The sequence below is a fragment of the Temnothorax americanus genome, unplaced genomic scaffold, assembly GCF_048541705.1.
Source record: "Temnothorax americanus isolate GAGA-0224 unplaced genomic scaffold, ASM4854170v1 Scaffold8, whole genome shotgun sequence".
NCBI classification, from domain to species: Eukaryota; Metazoa; Arthropoda; class Insecta; order Hymenoptera; family Formicidae; genus Temnothorax; species Temnothorax americanus.
This window is the reverse complement of record NW_027509802.1, coordinates 2,203,418-2,226,354: the sequence shown is the minus strand read 5'-3', so window position 1 is coordinate 2,226,354 and position 22,937 is coordinate 2,203,418. Positions and strand designations below refer to the sequence as shown.

Sequence of the window (22,937 nt, the reverse complement as noted above, 5' to 3'; positions counted from 1 at the left end):
GAATCACACGTTCATGATAAAGTCGTTAGCGAAATTTATTTTTGTTTGGCATAAATAGCAACGGGAGAAAAAATATTACCGCGATTTACAACATAACATACAGCGAATTTATTCTGAGAAAATTATAAATACAATGGATAATAATTGCGTATACAGCTATTCCAAAATATATCGCGGTCATTAGAGAGATATTTACCGTTAATATCCCATTCTCTGACCTATTTCTCCTTGTTTGTTTATTATACGCGGATTACGATGTCCCTGCGAAGAATAAGGCGTACCACTTCGAGAACCCCTGCCGTAGTATTCACAATCACGGATTTGATTTGGCGTCGGTAATATAATGTCTCTAACGAGAGTGTGGTGTAAGGACAAGGGTGGAACGGGAAGGAAAGAGGGTGAAGGAGTGAAAGGAGGATAGCACGTAATGCCATAATGCCAAACCAACACAGTCTCGCTCGTCAGTATCTTTGATTAGAGACTCTATCCTCCTGATTTGCTTCTAATAAACCCATAAAACCGCCGGGAGATCAGACTCCGCGCGGCGCAACGGCCACGATGATTCAAAGATTCATCGAAGGGGAAGGGGGACGGGGGGTCACCATACTTATCGATATGTTCAAACGAGATAGCTTATGGGAGACGAAGAATAAGACGCACGTAAATTGGTTACGCGGGATTTTCATTCAATGCTCTGTAAATAAAATTTATATACACGTACATTTCTCTTTTTGCGCAAAATCACAACTCATTATCCATTTTACTACCGTACGCAATGCAAATAACATGTATATAGTCGCATATACATGAAATGATTTCACTAAAACTTACGGAACTACATCTCTCGTGAAACAGCAATATGTTCATCGTCGTTTACAAAAATGCCAGGCCGCTCGACTAAAACTTTAGTCGCAAACGTTCGGTGTGGGTGCGTCTTGATATATTCCTTAGTAAGACGCGTCAATGGATTCATCGAGAATGTACGCCGCGGAAGTTCATTCGACATGCCTGACAAACACGTCGACGCGCGCCAGGTCGGTATTGCAAGTTTTCTGGGCGAGAGTTGCGAAGGCAGCGCGGAATCAGCAAATCGGCTAATATACCAAAGTTTTCGCATCATCCGCCTAGCTATCTTCCATCTCTTCGGCTCTTTCCACGCTTATTAACTCCCGCCGGTGATTTCTGCAGCCAGCGGGAGGCATTCCTGGTGTATATAACGCTACCTTCGAGCCGTCAACCCACTCTGCTTGGTTTACATCCTCCAAAGACGCTCGTTCGCGTTCCAGGGATTTGGAACCGGAGAAACAAGTCGAATAAATATTCATATCCGATATCCACCGCAACTTCCAAAAACGATTCCATATAAAAACTGTTCTGTATCACATAACCGTACGGGCAAATAATAAATTAAAAATATCTCGTCAATGCGAATATTACCGGAACGGACGAGGAACGACGATTCGTCCAGTTATTTGTCCTCGTAGGATGTAGAGGGTTCGGATAGCACACAAAGGAAACTCTTTTCATCGAGACAAATTAAGCCGTCACACAATTAAAGGTCATTACTGCAATACTGTGACAAACGATATCGGTCAATCAGCCGCTTCCGCTTCCTCTCTAACGAAACTTTCAGCCAATTCCTGCATTTCCTCGCCTTTAAGCTCGCAAATCCCACACGACTTTAAGCGGATGAGAGAGCGCGAGAGGCAGGAGGGAAGAGGGATACGGAGAGAAATCTTGGTTCGAGCCGGGACTTTTCTTTTCCCGCTCTTACGTTCCACAACACGAATACCGAGGAGTTAACGAACGCACGGTACTCTCACTCTCGTTGATATAGTCTTGGCCCACGCGTCGTCATAATTACAACGTGCACGCACTGCGTGATCGGCGCATGCCAAGTGCGCCTTTACCTTCTTTAAGAATCACGTTTATCGGTGCCGATTTGAGTCTCATCTCATCCGATATACATATACAATAATATATAATATATAGTAATATGTAATAATAGATTAATATGTATATGTATGTGTGTGTATATAAAATCGTAATGTATAATAATCACGTGACATTTGCATAAAATTTTTGACCGACAACTTATATATCGGTACGTTGAAACGTCGCGGATTGATGACAGAGCTGAGATGGAATTCTCGATATCGCACTTGTTACAACTTACGGTGCACAGATCGGTACAACAACTTATCGGAACGACGTTATGATGTCATGATGACATCATCCGCCGACAGATCTGCTGCCGCTGCATCGAGCAGAACCGGCCGACGCTCCAGACAGGATATTGTCGCGGCGCTCATTCACTAATTGATCCATCGTGGTGTTTTATTTAACACTAACGCGGCGCGCGGTTCTCAATCTGCAATCTAAAGTGTCATTGACTTTACGTCACAACTTCACTCCGGGATACATTGAAGTCAAGGAATTTTTACATTTGACGTGTCCAAATTAGAAAACAAATATATAATATTGAACATAATTGAAATCTTAATATTTTACACACGAATAGAAATAGATTTAATATAGCATATTTTGTGTCATAAATATTTTAGAAATTATTATTTGGAAGACGTATTCATGTAAAAATAATATATTTTGCAATTAAGATTCATATTTTCTATTCTTTTATCAATTTTAGGATTTCACAAATACTCTATTTTATACTAACTCATTTCAGACAGTTAATGATGTTTTCTTAAAGACGATCTTTTCTTCAACAATACACGTAAACTGATTGAATTCTCGATATTCTTCGAGAGATACGAATAGGAAGATGAGAACCCCGTTTCTTGAAGCAATGATATTAATTCATAGAGTTCATAATCTATTAGTTATGTTAGCGGGCGAGCCGTTAACGAGTGTAATAGCAGCACACGCTATCTACGTGTCATTTAACTCCGACACCCTCACACCATCGATGATCTCATGTCGCGGCCGACTTGACTTGACTTATTAATTGTTTGTTATCATTACTGAACGCGTGCTATTGAAATTAATGTTAATCCGTCTCGGTTAACATGTGCGCTCTCATAAAACCTGTTTCCGGTGCGTGAAGCGAGAAACGCTTGATAGAATTAAGCTACTTGTGCCCTGCCTAAGTGACTCTCCGCAATAAACGGGCAGTTTTTTTTTTATAAAAGGGGATGATTCCTAAAATACTTAATTTTTTTGCAAGTTATTATTTCCGGTATTAGCAATGCCGTTTTTCGATCAGCGTCATTAGATTGCGAATAATTGGCGTTCGAAGATCAGATAGGCGTTGCATGCATTACGTTTATGATACAGTACGATTAAATAGCTGATGTACAGTAATAATAGTTGCATAAAATGTGAAATAGCTCTATTAAATCATAAAATCCTATCTGTATTAATATAGAATTTACTACCGTAATCTCGTAAGGCAAAATCGCGCACGACTCAAATTTAAAGCAAATAAGAATTATTAATTTTATTGTAGTAACGTACGACTAATATCTTTATATGGAAAAATTACAATATCTTTCGCCGTTCGATATTTTATGCACTCCTATATAATTTAATCGATATCTGAATGACTGACCTCGACTCGCAACAAATTATAAGCCAATATCGATACGGTTACCATATGTACAATCCAGTGCGCGAACGTGCAACCAGATAAGATCGGACAAAGTATTAGGAATTATCAGCAATAAAAGCAGCAAGCGTTGCTCATTATCCTACACACGATCGTAAAAGGCTTCCTTTTTTCTGCATCCTTACCGGAAAATTCAAAGCCCGCGAACATGAAGTTATTTATCGCGGGGCATATACTCCACGATGGAATGAAGAGTCAATTAAGAATTCTTCATTAAATTCCCGTAGCTATCTGTAATTACTTGATCATTAATGGGAGCAACCGAGTATGGTATCTGGAGAAACGAAAAGTTGTAGATTATTACCAGAGATGCATCGTGATGTAAGTTATGAATTAATATCACGATAGGCATTTATCCCTGAAAAACCTTCGCCGACTCAAAGCGTCGTAAAACGCGCGATACTTGATTGGTATCAACAATAATTAGCATTACCATTTCTTTTCTTTTTTCAACGCGGCATTTTTCGAAATGTTTTACATGGTAAATATGAAAAAATACCGAGTTATTTCATCATTGCACGGTTATTCCGCTCGCGGCAACCTTTATCAGTCCTCGCGGCATTGTATCGAAAGATAATGGATCGCCTTCGCGGTCTTACCGAAGTCCGTTAAACGGTTCATCATGAATTTCACAGGCCGTTCAGGCAATCTGTAATAATATCGATCAGCGGAGTAGACACATGTGGACTATCAGCCATATCTGGACCGTGCCCGATTCGTAATAAACTGCGATCGGCAACTATCTACGGCCGTTGCGAATATACGACTATAAGTGAGTACCGCGAAAGCCGGTTTCCAAGCCGATAGACAAAAGTGTCCTATCGCGTCGCATTATCTATCGCCGCGGTTATGTCACTATGAAATCTATTATTGTGAGAATGTGATCTTGATAATGCGAAGTCTTGTGCGACAAATTGGAAGCAGATAAAGATGATTAATTTTATCGTCGAGGATAATAGCTCTATTTCTCGACAGATTGCGACCGTTGACATTACATGGACATTTCTCAACGCTAATCAGAAAAATTCATAAATTAGAACGTATCTGAAAATGCTATTCATTTATGGAACTTGCGTATTTGAATAGACGATCATGATGCATTTACGCGGTCATAAAACGTGAAAGCCAATTTTGGCATCGCAGCTCGGAAATAAATTATCGCGGTGTAAAAGCTCGCTATAAAGGTAGCTGTTATTTTTAAAGCAACAGATTGTACCGTAACTTAGGAGAATTTTGTATAGTAAAACGACAATCTGATTATTTAAAAAAAGGGATCGATAAACAATGTAATATTTTAAGGGATTCGCGGCGCCAAAAAAAAATTTAGCCAATTACGAGTACGCGAGCGAAAACGAGCTGTGGTAAATTAAGAATATGCTCTGCAAGAAAAATCACATTATTTTCATAACAGTAACTTCTATTTTCGCGGATTATTTTAAGAAGAGGCGTATTTCGAGAAAGAGCTCCTCGCTAAGGAGAAATTATATAAATTTGAACTATTGTGTCGCGTACGATGGAATGATGGTAGTTTCGTGGGTTGGTGAGTTATTGCCTACAGGTCAACGACCACATTATGCCCTGTCTCACTAGCTACATTAAATTAGAATCGTTTATCGTCAATCAATGAGAGGAAGTCGAATGACCAAACAGAGCCTCGGATTAATAGTAATTTTTTTCAATTCAGCCAATATTCACTAACGTGATGGGCTTTGGATTTTATTACAAGATTATTCACCTCATCTGACACACCAGTTCACAGTAACTGAAATAAAGGCCAGAGATTTGTCATCGATAGATTTAACAATAAATGGACAATAAACGAAATATATGCAACGTATATGTATATGCAATATGCATTTCACTCCGTTGACAAAAGTTACTTTCGTCTCGTCGGTTAAAATGGTATGCTATTCGACACATAAACGCGATCTTAACAAATATTCTCGCAGTTAAGGCAGTCGTCATAGATTACACGGCACGGAGAGCACTTTGCTCCCATTCTTGCGTTTTGATTTCTCTCCTTTTCCGTCAGCGACGCGCCGGCAATACTTTCGAGTACGCCGCCGCGCCGGTTGTAACGCGAAACTTAAAAGTGTATAGACAAAGGTTATAGATTGATTCTATGAATTTGTTTTAATACCCGAGTATTAGGGATCATTAAATCTGGCATGACCGAACCGGTCGCTCTCTTATGACCATGAGGATCATAAGTCTGTGGTTACGGTCGATCGCCATTCAACGATAACACCGCTAGGTCAGGCTCAAGATTGGTCTGGTCTAATTCAAAGACAATTCTCGCTCTTTCTTAAACTCGGACTTGGTAGAATTCAATGTAAAATACGAAGATCAAAATAACAATTGAAGCGTTGATGTAAAAAAATTTATTTTCATATTAATAAACGTTTACTAAAAGATAATAGTCACCTATAAAGAGAAACAAAATCAAACTCTTCTTCCTTGTGATGTTAGAATAAGAAAATTAAAAAATACCATACTTTTAAAGTATTTAATATTAAAGTGTTTAATATACAGATCGAACTCTTTGTCCCACTAATGCTCAACTCAATACTAAATGTTAGATGGTTCTATTAATAAATCCTCGTCATGCGAGTGACGACGAGAACCTGCGCAAAATAATGGCGAACCTTCCTCGTAAGTATATAAAGCACAAGAATTCGGCGGTGCCCGCAAAAGTGGCAAGTAACGACTGCCGTCAGAAACGCGACAGACCGTTGTGCGTCAAGCGCGCTCGTAACAGGCGCTATGCGAAGCGCTTGTTACGATCCAGTCTTGTCCTGGTACATGTTGCATTTAGTCAGGACCACCCCGTGGTCCGCGAACGCTTCTGCCCACGCACGCGAGGACCGTCTCGACGCCGTGGATATTTATACAGCTATTGTCCCCGATAACTCAGCCTAATTACACCGAGAGCAGGACATATTATATTCACTGAGAGAAAGATGATGACCACGACATAAAGATTTGTCGTATTAGCAATGTAGCTACGGCGCGTAGTACAACAATCGCGAAATGCGATTTTAAAGAATAGGTACGCGAATAATCCTTGACATTCTACGAATAGACTGACAATAACCACTAATTAACACATTGTTCTGTTTATTTACATAACATGATTATTGTTATTTTTGCTTTACTTTACTTACTTTAAACATGCCTTCTCTTTATTTTTACTTAAATCCCGATTAAAAGTAATTAGGTCAGTATTTTTAACAAAATATTTTCATGATATTAAAAAATGTTTAATTTATATTATTTGTCAAATTTTCTTATACGATATAATCTATTCTGGACAGATCAAAAAATATTCGAGAAATCTAATGAAATGTCCAGCGTATTTTTATACAATGAGGTAGAATGTTCTAATAATACCTCATCACGCACGTGCGACATGATACCTTTATACGTGTCACGCTGGTAGGTTGGCGAACGAATGAATGAAACGCAGTAACAGGGTAGAAGAGACGAAGAAAGGAGAAATGGAGAATGGCTGTGACTGTAAATAACGGCTTCTATAAAATAAATGTAACGGGTCGTTCGATAGCAAAAGGCTAATGAGAATAGGTGCGTGCGAATGCCGAGAGACAACGCCCCAATTAACATAACGCATCATGCGGAGACTTTTATTTATTTATATTCGTCTCTAGAGAAAGCGAGAGCGAGAAAGAGAGAAAGAGAGAGTAGAGAGACGTGGGGGAGGAGGCAAGCTGAGTTTTATTTATGGCCTATCAGGTTAATTAATAACGCACGACTCTGTCGTCTATGCCTCTCGTCCTCGCTCTATCATCGGGAGTCTCTCTCTCTCTCTCTCTCTCTCTCTCTCTCTCTCTCTCTCTTTCTCTCTCGCGCGCGCGCGCTCCGGGCGGGACTTGGCGTGTATGGCGAATGGCGTGGAAAAATTAATTCGGTCATTAACGAATCGCATTCGTAATAGCGCGACTCGTGCCCGCCGAGTCCCACGGGAGCGGGATGAGAAAGGATGAGCGCGGTCCCGCAGGTATTCCGGGGAATATCGATTAATCAAACGAAGGGCGAGCACTTCGCAATCAGTGTTAACAAAGTTTAACGAGCTTCCTGTTATCGCGCGCCACGATAAGTGCGCTTCGTAGATATCAGCCCTTGATAAACGCAATTGGAAACGGCAATGCGAATTAGCAGAGTCGTTATTTTGTAGATTCAGTTCTGACGTGGCGTGTTTTCGGTGGCTCGTCTCGTCGCTCTCTAACGCGGGCATTATTACTCTAATCTGGATATACCGAACCGAGTGGTCCTGGGGAAAACTTCGAATTCAACACGTGCAGTTAATACGGGAGATATTTAACGACACCGAGCTTTCGTGCGCGCGGCGACCTTCAGAAACGTGCTAGGTCAGGTCATTAAGAGGGCACGAGGACTCTTGTTTTATAGAGGCTTGAGACGTTTAAAGAAGATGGTATCCTTCGGCGATGGAAGGTCAGCCGAATTCAAACGACCGTCTCAGAGGATCTTTCTTTCCCGGGAAGCAGGCCGATCGTGTTACACCGGTCTTTCGGGACCTGTGCGCTAGTAATTATCCCCCTCCTTTTATTATAGAGACACTTCGGATCGCGTTACACTGTTGGTTCTTACAATTAGTGAAGACATCATCTTTTTACGCCGGCGACATAAATTATTTCGTCTGGCTCTTTTAAATTTATATACGCTTGGAAAAAATACGGATCTGAATGAGATGTAGCTTAACGCAAGAGCGTTACCATAAATAAAATAAGACGCAACGTAAAAATACATTTAATTATCAAATGTATCGTGGTATTATCGGTGCGCGCCTCCAACGACATGCCTTTACCTCGTTGCGACCGCTAACCGTTGTAGTCACGCGAGTATATAGCGTTCGCGGTGCCTATCGTGAACGCAACACCGCCGTAAAAGATCTCGATACATTAACATACGCGACGTGATTACCAGCAGATATCCCCGTGACCCGGCCACAGTCTTATCTTACTTCCGCCGAACGGTATAAAACCATCGGAAAAGTTCATCATTGCGCAGTCGTGCTTACAACGCTGCGCATGCACACATACGTTGTATATGCCGGACACAATGGAACACAGCCGTCGGCGGGTCTGAGCGATTCTCTCGCGATTCCCTTTCTTCTTCGCTCTCCCTTTCTCTTCCTCTCTTTCTACGGAGTCTCGGTATAATGTTTTATGGCGGCGATCAGCCGTAGAAGTATGAAGTGTCGATAGAGCGAGGCAGAAGCGAAGAGCGGCGAAGATCAAAGGGCCCATAGAGGCCGGTGGTAGCTTGGGGGACAGGGGGAGTCCCCCTCCTCCGTCCTTCTACATCTCACTTTCGTCCCTCACCGCGCCGTCTTGCCCACGTCCTCTTCTCCTTCACGCCGCCACGCTCTTCGTCGAGATCTCTCTTCCGCTGACTGTCTCTCCGTCTCGTACCAACACTCTCTTCCCCACGGCCCAAGCGAGCGAATGGTTTCTGCGTTTGCTGCAAGTCTTTCTTCTTCGTTTGCTCTTGATCCTCCATCTCCTCCTCCTCCTCCTCCTCCTCTTCCTCCATGATTGGCGCTGGGCTTCATGACGATTCCGTGATTTTCTTCGGCACTCGAGACCGGCGAATCGTATTACTTTCTGAATACCGTCGAGTCCCACGCTGAAGATATTAAAACCCATGTTACGAGAAGATGGAAACGGCGAGCCTTGGATATGAAGTGCAAAAAAGATTGAAAGACTATCGGGAGATCAGCATTTAGATGCGTCGATTTGAATATAAGGTTTAATTTGAAATTTTTAAAGTTGATTATTTATTCCGCATTTTACATTAAATGAAATTATAAAACGTTTCTGAATTGAGCGGGGCTTAGTTTCACTCAACATATGTGCGCTAGATACAAAATCGCAGTACGCTTTATCGCATTTTTACATTATTCTAAATGTTCTTTAAATTTTTTGAAATATATAAATTATAATATAATCCCACCGATATATATTGCATTAAAAAAATGGTAAGACAAAATATTTTCGTCGCATTGTAAAGACATTTCAAAGAGAACTTCCGCTACCGGATTTGAAACGTGCATGTAGAGGCGGAGAACAATTAATCGAGAGAAACCACAGACTAATGAGTCCCGAAGAAAAATCTCGCATCAACTAAGACGCGACTTCTCGTCGATAAGTGACGACGAAAAAACAAACCAAGCGTCTTGTCATTTCGTTTGAAATAGATTTTATCAAACCGAGTTCCCTCTATTACAATACATTTGCATTTCGGCATAACATTTAACAAATAAATAAGGTCCGGTTCTTCCTGAGCGGCCGCGCGCGCGACCATATGACATTCCAGCCAGTTATTATTATCGGCGGACCCGCCGGATCGCTTGGAGACCCGCTCTGGGGACTTTGATGAGTCAGCCTACCGAGCGGCGTTCTGCTAATTTTTCAATTTATTCTTTCAATTACGGCGAAGTGCGCGATACGTCGACAATTGGCCGCTATTAGTTTCGAAACGCGAGGATTCGGAGCTTCCGCCGGCAGAAAAATAAAAATCCGCGCGTCTCGACTGTGCGCCGCCGACTGCAATGTGTGCCTGAATGTGCCTCGGCGCTTCCGTTCGTGCCGATCACCGCCGTCATCTCGGGCGGGAACCGTTAATACGCGAATAAGAAATTAAGAGGGCGGATCTCCCCGTTCATAATCTCATTGGGAAAGCTTAACGTCGCCTAAACGCCGACTCGCGCGAAATTTACGTTCCCGTCACACACACACACACACACACGCACTTGCGACATTCATCGATCTGATTATGTAAACTAATAAATGTCGTCCTTTACTTTATTTATACGCCGGAGTTATCACACACACATAATAAGAGCATATACTTACGGCGGGAAATGGATTTTAAAGTCCATCTCCCGTGTTACGAGCGCGGACGCTAATTCTATATGCGATGCTCGGATTATCGTATACTTACGCTTCTTTAGGACGATTCGATTAATTTTAACAAGATGAAATTTATTTCAGCAATTTCATGTAATCGCGTATCTTGTATAGAGCAATTTCATCATTAAAATCATTATTAAACACTCAAGTCATGTTATAAATATATTAGAACATTTTTATATACGCAATCTTGCGATTAATTAGATAAGAGCTTTCTTTCTTAGATAAGTAACATAGAGATATACATATACCTAATTATTAGTATGAGCCTTACGCGACATAAACTGAAGACAGCGTATGTTAATATTCTGCAAATTGATTTATTCCACGAGATTTAACGTTTCTAACGCCGGCTAACGAGACAACTATAATTTGTCGCGAAAAACGGACTAACGAGCCGACGCCATTCCTGCAATTAGCCGCGCGCGTAAACGCAGCTCGGCCGGACAAAGGATTACAAATACACTTGCGCGCGATGATGAGAAGGCGTCTCTAGTCGTGATCGCATAAATCAACGCAAAAACGGAGAGAGCGGCCGCTGCGAGACGAGAGAGTTGGAGAGGACTGCGCGAGAAAGGGTCAGGCCGGTCGACGGTCAGGTATCACCAGGTATATATACCTGTATATACCTGGCGGGTCCTGGAAAACATTGACGCGCGACAAGAGGCAACGCACCCGTCCCGCCGATGACACAGCGGCGCACGTGCGCACGGAGTAGTCGTGTATAAATAATACAAGACGCGGACAAAGATGCCGCCCTCCCGGCCATTTGTTTAAATTAAAATTATCTCCGCGGGGAAAGGAGGTGAGAGAGGTGCCCGCGAGTACCCGGGGCACGCGTGTCGCTGCACGCCGCACACGATCGCGCACACGCGGGCCTTTTATTATGATTGTTAATGGTCGGTTGGCCGTATGTTAGGCGCGGGCCCGCAGAAAGAGAGTGCGGATACACGGCCGAGTTTTGCGAGGGTGTTTAACACGTGTGCGTTTGTGCGCGTGTGCGCGTGTATGCGACACGAGCAGAGTGTCTGCGTGCGGATGTAAGATCAGGCAATTCTTTCTGTTTAGTCCTATGAGTTCTTGGACTTGCAGCCCAGTGTCTGATACTTCACTTACTCCTACTTGATACATAGAATTCATACTTTTTTAATCAATCCGTATACTTGATTTAAAATTAGCTTCAAGAAACATAACTGATGGATTTGTCATCTTTCGAGTCTCAATGCCTCCTGTTAGGACTACGCATTATAAAAAATAGATACCGAAATCGATTGTAAGATACCGGCCATCAGATTTCTATTCCGTCGGATGTGATCGTATTCACAGTCACGGCTCGGAGAATTTGTTATTCGAGATACGAAAAGCCGGTAGATTTATCGGAGATCCGATGACATAAAGATGAGGCCAAACGTCAGGATTAGAAATCAGAGTGAGCCGGAGGGTCGAAATAGAATCATCAGGAATGCCGGGCATGCCGCGCGGTCTTAAATCTGCCGGCCGATACCGATCTTGCTTCTATCGATAGCCTTATGAGCGGTCTTAACTGAATCCTGGAAACGTAGTGATTCGTCGGTGACTTTACGACGATCGTTACGGACGTCCTGTCGATTCCGTCCGCGGCTAATTGAACGTTTTCTCACGTGAGAGGAAAAGGCGAGAAGAAGAGCAGAACCTCGGCGACGTTGTTCGAACTCTCGTTTGTAACGATCGCACAATCGTCGATCTATATACTTACATCTATACAAACTAATCTTCCAATTAGCACAGCAGTAGCTACGTCTTTTTAGTCCGATAAAACTAAATTAATATAATGATCACGGTACGCGGTGTATATGGGTGCATCTTTCACTAATTGTAAGTATCTGCCTCGTTATATTAGCGTTAGAACGGTAAATGGTCGGACTGTTACTAATTAATGTAACGAGGAAGCGAGCCAGTAGATCCATTTGTGACTTATGAAAACTGCAGTATTCCGTATCTGCTGTGTATGTGTAGACATTGAAATCGTCGTCGACTTGAAAATATAATGTTATTTATAAGTATCATCGGACACTTCAATAGAATTCGCTTAAAATGACGATCATGTTTTAAAGCAAATAATGAATCGTGTAATGATTTTTTGAAAGAAATATACTTAAGAATGTTAAAGGGATGCAAACTTCATTCGCGCGATGAGAAAATGTTTCTCTCGTATGAACAAAGCCCTCATCTTGAGTAAGACCGACAGGTAACAAAGTGCGAAGGATAATTGCGATCATAATTCTCACGTCACGTTAACGGGGGTACTTTATTGTACGAATGCTCGGCAATGTTAAAAAAATTACACTTGACATGGCCGTGACAGCGCGACCAAAAGTGTCGCGCGGAGACGATTCGTACATGCGCTTGTGTACATAGTGTGTGCCCGGGCACATTTTCAGCGAAGGTAACGACTTGCGGATCTGGAGATAAGACTCTTTATCGCTATTAAAGAAACTCGTAAAGAGCCACGAAGATCCTTTCTTCAAGAAGCAAAAAGATATCAGCGGCGGACTTAAATAGTTCGTCTGGGATTTTGCCATGCAACACTGACATCGCAAGTGAGCTGGTAAATTAAACAATGTACAAAGAAAATTGGATAGATTAGAAAGTGAAAAATTATACATGTCTATTGTGTAGAAATAAAATAAATTTGTTGGGGCGATATATATACCTCTCTTCATTGTGTTTACATTATAATTAAGTGTCAATAATTAATTAGTCGATTTTTTTACAATATATATAGCAGAATATATTGTAGTGAACGAGCACGCAAGTAACGATTGTTTTAATAATCTTCGATCGTGTTGCATCCAATATAAGGTTCCTATAAATAATGGAATCTCTAACAGGATTAACCGAGATAATTACTTCTCTTCGAGACGAAGAATACTATTGTACCATTTATCAACGTCATTTTTTAACGTATTAATTACCAATTATCAATTTTACTTCATTTAATTTTCATGTGACCTTAATAATTAAAAGATTAAAGCCAGTTATTTAGTTTTGTCTCATGATATATTCTCTCATCATACTTCAAAATTAATCTATACAGAGGGTATAGACAATAGATTTTTCGGCTGTTTCATTCTACTCTAAATAACCCATGTCTACCCATATCTTTTTTTCATTACATCTCTTTTCACGACTGCAACTATTCGCGCGCTGAAAAAGATTTGCATATGCGGCCGCATTTGTCCCCGTGACAAATGGTTCACGGCGCGCAATAGACACTCGCGGAACAAATTAACCGGGATTCGCAGCGATTCGATTACTCGTTTACCACGGTGATCACGTGCTCGTAAAAACCTGCGAAACTCGTTCCTACGAAGATCTGTCCCTCACACTCGTGCCCTCTTTCTTCGTTACCGTGCCCATACCCGAGCTCGCGCGCGATCCACCACTCCGCTTTTACCCCCGTGGTAAAGCACTTTGCACTGCCACGTACGAGTTCGAGTCGTTTTATCGAATCCCGATCTTCTCTCGGCTCTTCTGGCCTTCACCGCCGCTTGAATGTGATTCGACTGATAGTCGAATACGATGCCAGATGTTAGGCCAGGGCAATTTGCGCAACGATCGATTTACGACAGCTCTATATACGTGTCTATATACGCACGCGTATGCATAGCATCGCTGCTCGTTCTCTTCTCGCTTTAATGAAAGTCCAATAAAGTCGTTCTCGCGCCTGAACGATCTTGGATCGTGGTTTAACGCGGTTCAACGGCTCGGCGACCACTGAAGAATTCATTAAAACTGCACTCTGAGGCAGTACGAGGAATCTCGCATCTTTAAATAGATGGATCACGTCTTTCTCACGACTCACCGGTAACTTTCTTATTGATGAGTCCGGAAAATAATTTTCGCTGTAACAATTTTGGTCGATTAAGTTATAACGTCTGCAGCGAAGGTTCTTTCCGCGACTGTGGGTTAATTTCAATCTGCCTGACGTTGAGTTTGATACGAAAGTCAATTACGGAATCTTTTGTTATTTCTTACCAAAAATATTCGCTTTATTTTCACTTTTAATTTAATATAGTAACGTAATCCCCACGGATAGAATATATTATTTTTCATAGAATATTTAGGTATCATAATGATTTAGAGAGAGATAGAATGTAATATTTTTCATATATTCACAGGCCACGATTCATTGGTACAATGCTTAAGTATAATCAATTGACACAGGATACGAAATAAGGTATGTCGAACGATCGACAAAGAATAACGATATTATAGTAGATTCCCGTGTATGTTTACAGTGCGATATTTCATGGAGATTTCGGCGTTCGACGGTTGATCATCCGAGGAATTCGATGGCAGGATCCGATCAGCGCTGATAGACATTTTGTGGACCGTTAGCCGCTTGTTGACGAGCAACTGTTTGGACATTATGCCCTGCTCCCATGTAATCTCACCGATCTTTCCCGGTGTTCCTTACGGGAGGCGGGAGGAGGGTCGGGCCGGTCGTGTGGCGATCCATTACACCTTCGCTGTCGTATCATCCTCGCAGCATCTGAGACAAAGGACCGCAAGGAGACGAAGGGTAGAGCGGGCAGTGGAGGAAATCGAGGGAGGAGGAAAAGGTATCTGTGTCAACTGGCGGCTGTTCCGCACGTAAAATTCACGTACCTGTCGACGGTGACGGATTCCGACCGTGAAAACCGATAGGATCGCCGCCCACGTGACGTTCGTCGATCTATCATCCCGCTCGAAGCTATTCTGTGCCGGTTATCGGAACACCGCGGAAGATCGTGCGGGATAACGTCCGGATCGAGGGAAGTCCCGCCATTTGGTAGGATCTCTATATTCCTTCATGATAACTCCAATAATGGTATCTCGGGATTTAAAATCACGGAGGAGATGCGTTTCTCGTTCATAATCCATTCGTGAAGCATCTCGTAACGAGAATATTAATTAATTCCGAACAATCCGAGCATCGTAATACGGGAAATAAATATCGAGCGTCGTCGACGTTATTCGCATTCCCTACCGCGGGATTATCCCACGGTAGACTGACGGTAGGGGTCGCGAATACTCGATTTCGGTAGTTGGCTCGTATCTGAATGAGCTCGTCGGAAGGAAACGATGGACGTGGATGGATCCGCGGAAAGACGTGGACCGGCATGTGGGTGTGGATGTTGCTCTCGCGCGGGCGAGGACGGGGGGACGGACGGATATACGGCGACGTAGAGCGAGGTAGACAAGGAGCGCGTTACGAGAGGCAGATACATGGCCCCGGTATGGGAAGAAGGACAGACGTGTCCCGGTTGCAGACCCGGGGAGAACGGCGAAAGAAGAGACGACGTGGAAGAGCCGGAGTTGCGGAGGAGGAGAAGGCGGAGGAGAAAAAGGTGGAGGAGGAGGAGGTGCAGGAGGAACGGGAGAGACACAGAGGGAACTTGTTATGCTTTGAGAGATATGGCGGAGGCCCGCGGAATACATAATTTTGTAAAGACAAAAATGTTGCGGTCGTGCCTCGGCGGAGTCGCATTTTTCCTTGTTTCACGAAATGTTCAGGCTCGCCTTTCCCTTCGCCCTTCGTCCTGCCCCTCCTTGTCCCTTTGCCCTCCTCCACGCCGCTTTCACCCTTCTCCCCCTTCACGAGCGGTTCTCTCTTTCACCTCCTCTTCTTCGTCCTGCTGGTGTCCTCCTTGTCCGAGTTACCTTCGCGCGCATCATCCCTTTCTCGTTTCTCCGGTAATGCGCCGCGGAATGAGAAACGTTTTGTAAAAAATGTATCCGCATCTTCGTAGGTACGTACTGTGTGTACCTAGTCGGCGCATATCGCGAGCCGCGCAGATGTGTACCGACGAAACGTGTTGCCACATCGTTGCGCGTGTACGTGTTAACGTTGCCGTCGTCGTCGACGTGAATTCTGATGCCGGTGCGTTTGGCAATTTGCGAGTTCCCAGACCGAGATTTGTCGCTGACGCAACAAATGCGAGGCGCGACCGGGGCTGAGTATTTTTCTCGTTTTATTTTCTTTTTCGAAATGCCGAACGTTCACCACGATTCTCCCGACTCCCGAATATTCGCAGTCAATGTTCGCTTCAGAATACTTGCATATTGAGTTTTCTATGCGTGCATTATTCCTTCGTATCTCTCTTGCAAGAAATCTATTTAATTTCTTTCATCGTTACACACACTACAAAAAATAATTAACATATATGTATCTTATGAAATATTTTTATAAGGGTTAAAAAGTTTTGGTCATAGATCCGGTTGTAAAAATTTATCATTTGTATTTAAGTTTTCCTTATAGACGAATATCCGTGTGTGTGTGTGTCGCACATGTTCTCTATATTCCGAAGTGTACCGACTTTCCGGCTATAATTCTTCAACTGAGATATCGGCGCGACCATAAAGAACGGAGGACTATTGTCTCGAGAACAAAATGCGGCCAATAAACGTTTGGTCACGGAAATAGGCGAGACGTGCATAACGGTCTCCAAAGAAGAAATTTCCATAAACTCCCTATCTTCCCGCGCTCGGGCTCGTGTCTCCTTCTACCTCCTCGTTCTTCTTTCGCGCTCGGGCACGGGAACGTCTCCCTCCTCGCGAGGGAAAGAGCCACCGCTCCTTTCTTCTTCGCGCGAGCCGTCGCCGCGCACACTCGTTCTCGCTCTCGTGCATAGTTGAGATCCCTAACTGATTTTAGTGGTTTCCCTTTGACTTTTTGACAGCTTACAAGGGCCGACAGCCATTCAAATACTTCTGTAACCGCGTGCAGGGACCGTCGGCTCCATAACTAACCTCGGCCAACTCTTGAGAGGGTCAACTTTCTCCTTCCCTCTCTCTGTTCTGCTCTTACGTAGTCGTGCGTCAGAGGAGAAGAGTTCCACGATCGGACGCGAGAAATGCGGTTTTGATAGGAAAGACCTATTAGATACATCGATGATCATTCGCTGCTGACAGAATGCATGTAATTCGCAGCGGAAAGTTTCGAATAACGATAGAGTTAAGCTCTAACAGAGACTTGTTGATCAAGTTAATTGAATTATACAAAAGTCAAATTTTCAAGATCTAACTTTGATAAAATATTTTTGTAAATCAAATGCCCCACATTATGCCTCATAACCGATTATTACATATTACACATTAACAATATTATTTAAAACTAATATTGGTAAATGTCAATAGTGTTATATTCAAGCAATGATTAACAGCACGAGCAGTGCGAGCAGGCTGCGCCTGGAATCTTCGGAAAGTCGGCAAACTAATGAAGCGGTCAAGCGATCATAAAAGATAGGCGGGTCGCGCGTTGTTTGATGAAGAAATAAAATTATATGTGTCTCTCTCTCGCTTACATCTCCTCTCTCTCGTTCAGCGCGCACCGAGGCGAAATACAAGACGTACCTCTCGCTCGCAGCGACTTTATCTTCATTTTTTTTTCTCTCTCTCTCTCTCTTTCTCTCTCTCCTCCGCGGTTTATCCGAGTCACCGATCGCGTAGATTCTGAGAACCGGCCGAAACAATATCATAACTCGTTCGGGCCGGGAGCCGGCAGCCATAAATAGAAACGTTTGTACCTGATACAGGGAAAGCCAACTGCTTCGTATTCCACCCGCGCGAGAAAGCGGGGCGAAGGGCGCGAGCGGGGATACACGATAATTATGATGCATCTTAAGGCACTGCGTCACCGACCGATCAGTTTTTGATGGCATTGCGCAGCGACCGAGAGCGCGGCCGCGGCCGGCAGCGGCTTTCGTAATGCAGCCTGGGGTCGACCCCGTCTGATGCGTGATCGAAATTCACGATCGATGAGAGAGCGGGCCTGCTTTGTTGTACTTCGTGGACTTCTTTCCTGTATTCGCGACTTGAATGAATGGAATAATTATATGTATCGAATTTGTAAATTAAAATAAAATAATAGGAAATGCCATCGCGGTAACTCTAGTATATATATATCTTATTGAGAAATCTATTGTAGAATACGTTGTGGAAGATGATGAAAATATAATTGATAAATGCGATGAAGATTAATTTAAATTACGATTTCACCTGTCTGTCACATGACGGAATAATTTCGGATCTATATTCAGACGTGCATGAAAATGTATTACAGCCTTAGCGAAAAGAAGATTTTTTAGATGTGCGCGCGTTTCTATTAAGATTCTAATAAATATTCGATGGATTATCATGTTAATTAATCATACATTAATAATGAAAAATCAAGACAGAGAATTTTGACCCCGCGATTATATGCAGTGGCAATGCTCTTCCGAGATTTTCTCGAGGTTTCGCGATAAATATCTCGGCATTTAGTCGAAGCTTAACCCTGACTGAGCGCTCGTGAACCTGAGGAACTGCCCGGTCGGCCAGGAACGAAAGTGCAGTAAAACGAAACAAACGATGACGATGGCGCACACGTGTTCGACACGATTACTATTCCGCGGTTGTACCTGCCCGGTGACTTATGTTAATGTCGTAATTATATCATCCTAATCTACCGAGTATACGCCGCGTTTACGTATCCTACGTGGCCGCATCCTATCAAATACCCATCTTGGAAACTACCATACGTGCCAGAATGCAATCTCGACCTGCGAGCCCTTGCGCCGCGGTTTCCATGAAACTCTGAAGGTACGAGAATTCGGCGAACTTTCCGGTACTTTCGGGGAACATGTAGATATATAAACGCGATAATTATAGATATATGTGTGTAGATAGATTATTAAAGAAAAAGAATGAAAAAACGCTTTAACAATTAATGCGCTTTCTGATTGATCTAACTATAGCTTACGCTATCGTAAAGAAAATTATCTTCAAAATTGTAATTCATTTGCTGAATAAATGATACGCCCTCTATTGTGACGCGAAAATTACATATAATTCGTTCGCGGCGAAAGACGACGCATATTGTGCGAATGTATGTATGCGTAAGTCGTATGCACGCGTCGACAGAAAGATGTTGGCGTGGTGTACAAATTAATTATTTCCTGCAAGCTCGCGGACAGTCAGTCGTCGCCTCACGATATTGATAACAAGGATGAAGTTATTCAAAAGAAACTGGATCGCTTTGGTCATCTCTTCCACGGATTTCCGTCCCTTTGACGATTCCACTTCATTCTATACGGACCGAGTCTTTCGACATTCGCCACGGACGACTACGGTTGGTTACCTCTGCCTTCCAGAACGAAGAATAGGCACTAGAACTACGGACTGTGCTCGCTTAATCCGCGAATCGAAGCTTTCATGCATAATTCATTACTCTCCGTTTCTCTTTCTCTATCTCTATCTCTCTATCTCGCTCTCTCAACTGCCTTCGTTCCCCGCCGTCTTTTGAATCGAGAACTTTTGGAATTCTCTCTGTCGTTTCTGAAGGGGAAATTTATCGCGCTTGTGGCATTCACACTATGAAGAAAAGTCCGCGGCGTTCAGTGCGACCAATGTTTAGATCCGGAAAACGTATCGCTACGGACAGTTAAACGTATCTGATGTGCTAACATGATCGTTATATACAGAGTAACATATGTCATATGATACGACTATCTTGAAGTCACCAACTGTTGTGTTATTAAAATAGCAATATACTAATGTCTTGGATTTATTCTTATAAAAATAAATTTAAAAAAAATTAATATTATTATTATTAGTCCATCAATTCTCATTTTTATTAATATAGAATACGAACATATTCTCTCATTTTGTAATTCTCTTCCGCTTAATCGGTCTCTCAGCATTTTCCTTCCAGCCGAAATTATCCGTAGTGTCGCTTCTCTAGTGTCGATGTCGAAGGCGGGCATCGAACGATGCCCATAAAATTTCTCGTGAAACGTGCTTCGTCCACACAAGGAGGTCTTAATGATGATTACCAGCGTCACCCGTATACGATCAATCTCGAATCAGCAATTGTAATTGACACCGGCTCGATGACTCGAGAGAAAGACTCGCTCGCGGAGGGGAAGTCCCTCTTTCTTCGCGTCAGACACCCGCATATATGCATCCGCACATCGGGCCGCTAACACGCGCGGTTCCGTACATAATATCAATTTATGTGCCATAACGGACAGCGTAGTCGCGTGATTGGATCCTTCACGCCGGCTTCCACAACGCGTCCGCGGTCGTATAGCAGGGTTCACATCTAATACCGCCACCCTATAAATTCTGAAATATTAATAATATCCTTTTCCCCTCGCAACCGCCTCCCCTTCTGCCCTCCCTGACCACCCTCGCGCTGCGACGTCCGGGATACGCCGTGTGAGACGGCCTGCATTATCCAAGAATTTATTGCCGTTTAGACAAAAAAAGGGCATCGCTTCGCTTTAGACTCGCTCGCATTCTGATACCTGATTCACCTTCGTTGAAGAATGAAAAGAAACGAGATTACGTATCACCATAAGCATTAGGATTAATTTAACGTCAATATCTTTGATAATCGACATCTCAAAATTTCAAAATTGTGACTGATAGAATGTGGCAATATACTTTAGATTTCTTTAGCGAACATGTCATTAAATTAAATTATAACAAATGTCATGAAGAAAATTTTCTGGTGAAATAAAATCTACGATAATTAATCTATGAATTTTAGCTAGAATTTTTTTGCAACATATAAGAAATAGAAAACCAAGGATTGTTATTTTGTGAAAGACTTCCTGCCCACAAAAAAAACTGTCTATTATCACAACTAAGAGAAGTGCGCCCGTGCTCGTCGGTGCTCAACGGATTTATGATCGCAAAATTCAGCGACGGGATATGTCTCGCCTTCGTACAATTTCGGAGACTATATTAGCATTAGAGAGACGGGCCTTCTCCTGGGCCCGGTGAGGCCCAGGTAGACCATCCTACGCGTTGGTCCAACAACGACAAAACCACACCCGCCTTTGGACAATGGGTGACGCACTGCACTCCCTCCCTACTCGCCTCTCCCTTTTTTTGAATTATGATTTAGGTGATCCTATACACACATATCGCTTTAGATATCGTTCGGCTACGATTCTCTCGATCATTGATCTTGGAATAATATATTTTCGCGGATCAGGCTATCGCGCGCGCCTACAGCGCAGGTATATAGACGCTGTTTCATATTGATAGAACTTTTTCGAGATACGGGCGTGTCTGTGAGATTTATATTTCACATTAATATTCATGGCCTTTACTTTGTACGCTATTTTATTAATTTTGGGAAAACGCTGATGCATTTTGGTGTGCAAGCAATTCAGAGAGTATACACTGGGTGCAATTGATCTGATCCCATTATTCATGTTAAACTAACTCGTTATAATTGTGGAAACAGCTAAATAAAATAAACGAGAAAATATATATTTAGTTTATTGGACCGAGGACCTATCTTTCTAATTTATTACATCTCTAACTTCCATTTAGTACGCAATTGATATCAGGATTTAACTCTGCAGTAGACATGTATTAGCGGCACACGCGGTCGTATTACAAGAAAATTATGTATTAAAATACGCAAGGAAAATTATCGCGTCGTATCAGATATTGTATGGAGATCGTTTGTCTTCCATTATACAGATCTTTATCATCAGACTAGAAATTATTATTGCACACGAACGTTGAAAAAAGTCTTTTCTGCCTCGTGATTTATGACAACATAATCTCAGGCAATCCTTGTCGATGCGAAAAATCTATAAACTGAAAGTGATGACATTTCAACGATCGTAATGTCACTGCGATCGCGAATCGTGACTACGATCGTTGCGTAACGTACCACCTCTCGAGATCTCATGCAGCATCGCTCGAGGTGGAACTTACTGTTATTATCCGGCATACGCGGTATTATTTCCATCGCGCGAATTCTTTTTCGCAATGAATTTTTTTTCTTAGCCGTACTTTTACGAAAGGCTTTGTACAACATGAAAATACCAGAAAATCTCCAACGCGATATTGTAATAAATCATTTCTGCAGACAGATTGCAACACCAATTGAGAATGATGAATAAATACGAAAATATCATTTATTATGCCATCTATTTATATATTTTTTGACAAAACATAAAAATCGTTTAATTAATATTGTTCTCATTAATTTGCTTAAAAAATTATTTCATTCTTTTCATTGCAATTATATAAATTCGTTTATATAAGTTTATTTTGATATATACACAATGTTATCATAAAGATTGTTTTATAGAACGTTATAAATAAAATTATAACGCGGATATCTTCTTCATCTTGGGTTGCGATAGACTTCTGTCATTCAAAATGTCTTTATGTAGGTTATTCTCTGTCATGTATTCTCCTTTGCATGCTGACAACTTTGACGAAGTCATCGTCAAATCGTCCCCTGACGAATAATAATAAGTCAATCAGGTCGTGGGTATACTGATAAAGAAATCGGTAGGTCGATCATAAGTGGAAGGACCTCCAAC

General features: G+C 42.3%; 2 protein-coding genes across 6 annotated transcripts in view; one reads left to right on the top strand and one right to left on the bottom strand.

Moving 5' to 3' along the window:
- LOC143907178 (uncharacterized) overlaps window positions 1-21,798 on the top strand; it is a 240,418-nt gene extending 218,620 nt beyond the window's left edge. The window contains exon 3 of the mRNA XM_077423777.1: window positions 14,859-21,798. Within this exon, the coding sequence (XP_077279903.1) occupies window positions 14,859-14,936 (78 nt within the window). The 3' untranslated portion in view covers window positions 14,937-21,798. The remainder of the gene's footprint in view (window positions 1-14,858) is intronic.
- The window catches only part of LOC143907175 (uncharacterized), a 568,709-nt gene that overhangs the window by 168,465 nt on the left and 377,307 nt on the right, over window positions 1-22,937 (bottom strand). The gene's annotated exons all lie outside the window — the stretch shown is intronic.